At 24.7% G+C, this 3201-nt stretch overlaps 1 protein-coding gene across 2 annotated transcripts; it reads right to left on the bottom strand.

Annotated features, from left to right (window-relative positions):
* Nucleotides 1-1533: 1533 nt before the first annotated feature.
* On the bottom strand, nucleotides 1534-2802 carry LOC135924644 (brahma-associated protein of 60 kDa-like). Of its 2 annotated transcripts, none has more exons than XM_065459735.1 (10): nucleotides 2725-2802; nucleotides 2591-2681; nucleotides 2436-2547; nucleotides 2247-2396; nucleotides 2086-2202; nucleotides 1991-2042; nucleotides 1880-1950; nucleotides 1775-1834; nucleotides 1680-1734; nucleotides 1534-1636 (listed from the first exon to the last, which is right to left on the bottom strand). In XM_065459735.1, the coding sequence occupies exons 1-10, from the start codon at nucleotides 2750-2752 to the stop codon at nucleotides 1569-1571; spliced, it is 804 nt and encodes a 267-aa protein (XP_065315807.1). In that variant the 5' UTR covers nucleotides 2753-2802; the 3' UTR covers nucleotides 1534-1568. The 2 variants fall into 2 exon arrangements, with proteins under 2 accessions (XP_065315807.1, XP_065315809.1); XM_065459737.1 differs by having other exon boundaries at nucleotides 1991-2039.
* Between the last annotated feature and the right edge of the window lie 399 nt (nucleotides 2803-3201).

Genomic DNA, 3201 nt, shown 5'->3' with positions numbered 1-3201 from the left:
GCTCGAAAAATACATGTCTTTGTTTTATTAATACTGAAAAAATATTATTTATTGTATAAACTTAAAAGACCAGAATATAGTGTCTAAACAGAAGCTGAACAGGATATGGCTAAAGCCCTGCAAGGGCTGCTAAATATGAACCTCAGTCAAGGACTTTGAAGATTATACCCAAGGCCCCAAATATAAAAATTAGAAATATCCTCAATAATTTTGTTTCATCGAAATGTTAATGTCATTTTTCATCCAACACATTTCACTTATTCATTTATGTAATTTTTTTTCCCAAATAAATTTCCTATTGTGACTGCATCGTCACTTATATACATCATATTCTATATAAATAAAATATATTATATTTTACATTTAGCTGACACAAAAACTAAAATATTAATGTTATAACCATTATGAAATATTTTCATTTGATAATGTTTGTTTTATCTAAGATCTATTCAATATAATAGCATCTGGATTTTATATTTATAAAATTGGGGGTTAAATATAAATATTACATTTAAACTCAAATTCCTAATTTTTTAATAGGGCTCTTGGACTGGAACATAATTTGTCTTTGGGCTTGGGTACAAAATTTTTTTTAAATTTACACTCAGTTAGGGTAGCAAGAAAATCACTTTGCAGGGCTCTAGGCATGACCTATAAGCTTTTTAAAAAGCCAGACTGCAAAAGGCCAAACCTAGATCTAAAAATTTTGCTGGGCTGTAAGTAGAGGCTAGCATAGGCTGTCCAAAGCCCAACCCAAGCTTCAAGTCAGTTTCAGACATTTTACTTGTGCTTGGGTTGGGCTGTAAGAGGTGTCCAACCTGATAAATAAATATTAAAAATACAAATATCCTTAGTAAACATTTTTGTTACATAAAATGTCAATCAAGATAACTGATATTGATGTCTTTTTAATATGTTCATTATTATTTTTTAGAAATTTACTATATAAACAATTATATCATCTTTTTTTGACATCAATCATGCAAATTACTTTTATATAATCATAATAATTTTTAAATTCGATTATATTTTAACTTTACTTTTTAATTTACATTGAATAAAATTTATACGTATACAAATTAAATAAAATGCAACTTTATATGAATATTGATTAGATTATATGGGTTAAGAATACTTTTATTTAAGATGGCAATATATAGATAAATCCATAAAATTTTTAATTGCTAATATTTAAATGCTAATTATAAATTTTTTTTAGCTGTGCTTGGGTCAGTTTTTACCTAAAAATGTTTGTTGGGTTTGGGCTTGGGTCAGATCACAAAAAAAAGCAGAATTGGTTTTTTTTAATTTTAAAAAAAACATTCTTAATAACTCAATAACACATTCAAAATATCATTTGTATTTAATTATAATATTTTATTATCAATTTAAATTTTAAGTTAGAGAAAATTCCTGCTAAAATAGGTATATAAAATATATAAGTTTATTATTATAGATTAGATATATATATATAAATTAAATTAATAATAAAAGTATTTTATTTACAAACGTATAGAATAAAATAATAAATTTTTATATATTAATAAATAATGATTTATATTTCTGACTTATTTATTATCAATAATTTGATTAGATAAATGTTTCATCATCCCAAAAATTCTAATTTTCTTTCGTCCTATAAATTTTATATAATAATATTTGGTTTAAATTTTTAATACCAAAAATTTTTGCCAATTGTTCATCACATAATGCATATTGTTTATTTTTGGGGTCCTAAACATATGACATTAATTAAATTAAAACATTTTTTTACTTGTAAATTTCTTTCTTTAATAATTTCCCACATCCTTTTGACTACATCTTTTCTAGGCATCTAATATTTTTTTTAAAGGAGATAAATATTGTTTCAAATATAAACTTGATTATTTCCCATTAAGTCAGCAAGTAGTGGTGATAATCTACATGGTCTAGAATATAATGAGGTACCACCTATAAAAAATTATTTGCATAAAAAAAACTTTAAATTTACTTTTCCTCTTTTTTTGGTCATCATTATCAAATTTAGTTTTTGTCTTCTTCTGCTAAGAAAACAAATAAAATATAAATTAAATATATAAAGAAAACTGTTTGGTGTTTTTTTAATTTGACAGTTCGCCTTGTCCGAAGTCTGGTTGAGTTTTCTTCTTCTTGAATTCGCCTAGCAATAATTTCATCATCTTCAACTTTATCATTATTATAAATCTATGATAAATCATAAGGTTTTTTTTTTTTAAATATATGGCCACTTCTTTAAATTTTTGCTTGGGTTTGTATTGTTTGTTATGTGAATCATCACCATCAGATGCAAAAGAACTATCTTCATTTAATGATAATTGATCACTAGAAACTTCAGTGGAATATGTTGGTTTGTTATCAGAGATTTTACCATTATAAGTCTATTTACAGAATAAAATATATAATCAAATAAAATTTACAATATTTTTATCAAGTATAGCACTTTTATCTTTATATTCTGTTGCATGAGAATGATCATTCAATTCCATTTCCTCCAATGTCTCCATAAGCATAGCATCAATTTCTTTTTTTCTATTTTTGAGTTTATAATATAAACAAAATAAATGTATTGTACTTGTATGTTAAATCTTGCCCATATATCTCTTCTAAAGTCTGTCTAACTTTTTTGGCTGAAAGTTGTGCTAAATCTCCTTCTTTAAGTATTTCTATAAATAATCAATAATTTAATTATATTTTATATAAATTTACTTATAATCTGTTTTCGCATATCATCCATGATAAAATTGAATTACAAAGGATAGATAGACAACAACTTCATAACGATATTTTTGGTAAACCTGATGAAAAACTAAAACCTTAAAAGATCATTTCTATTTTTTTTAAGATGTACTTAGATCAGGCGCGTACGCAGCGGGGGAGGGGGCAGGGGGACAAATCCCCCCCCCCCCCAAAGCCAAAAAATGCAGATGCCGGATTATATTTTTCAAAAATATTATTGTTAATATTAATTTATATTTGTTAATATTTATTCTTATCTCATATATACATATATATATATATTTAATTACATTTATTTATCACATTCATCTACTAAGTTATTTTATCAATCAATTTCGATTTCAAGTTTCCCTTGGCGTAATTTACCTATTATTTTCAAATTTTAGTGGCGTAATATTTATCTAAATTTCTAATAAAATAATAATTATCTCTGAAACTCCTTGTCCA

The sequence above is a fragment of the Gordionus sp. m RMFG-2023 genome, chromosome 2 (genome assembly GCF_954871325.1).
Source record: "Gordionus sp. m RMFG-2023 chromosome 2, tfGorSpeb1-WG-v2, whole genome shotgun sequence".
Lineage (NCBI taxonomy): Eukaryota > Metazoa > Nematomorpha > Gordioida > Chordodea > Parachordodidae > Gordionus > Gordionus sp. m RMFG-2023.
This window is presented reverse-complemented; position numbering and strand designations above follow the sequence as displayed.

What these genes read in the sequence shown, in the direction of transcription:
- LOC135924644 (XM_065459735.1), bottom strand. Translation starts at nt 2,752, where the DNA reads ATGGATGATATGCGAAAACAGATTATAA. An exon ending in TATGCGAAAACAGATTATAA is followed by an intron (nt 2,682 to 2,724) that starts GTAAATTTATAT and finishes GATTATTTATAG; the next exon opens with AAATACTTAAAGAAGGAGAT. An exon ending in GGGCAAGATTTAACATACAA is followed by an intron (nt 2,548 to 2,590) that starts GTACAATACATT and finishes ACTCAAAAATAG; the next exon opens with AAAAAAAGAAATTGATGCTA.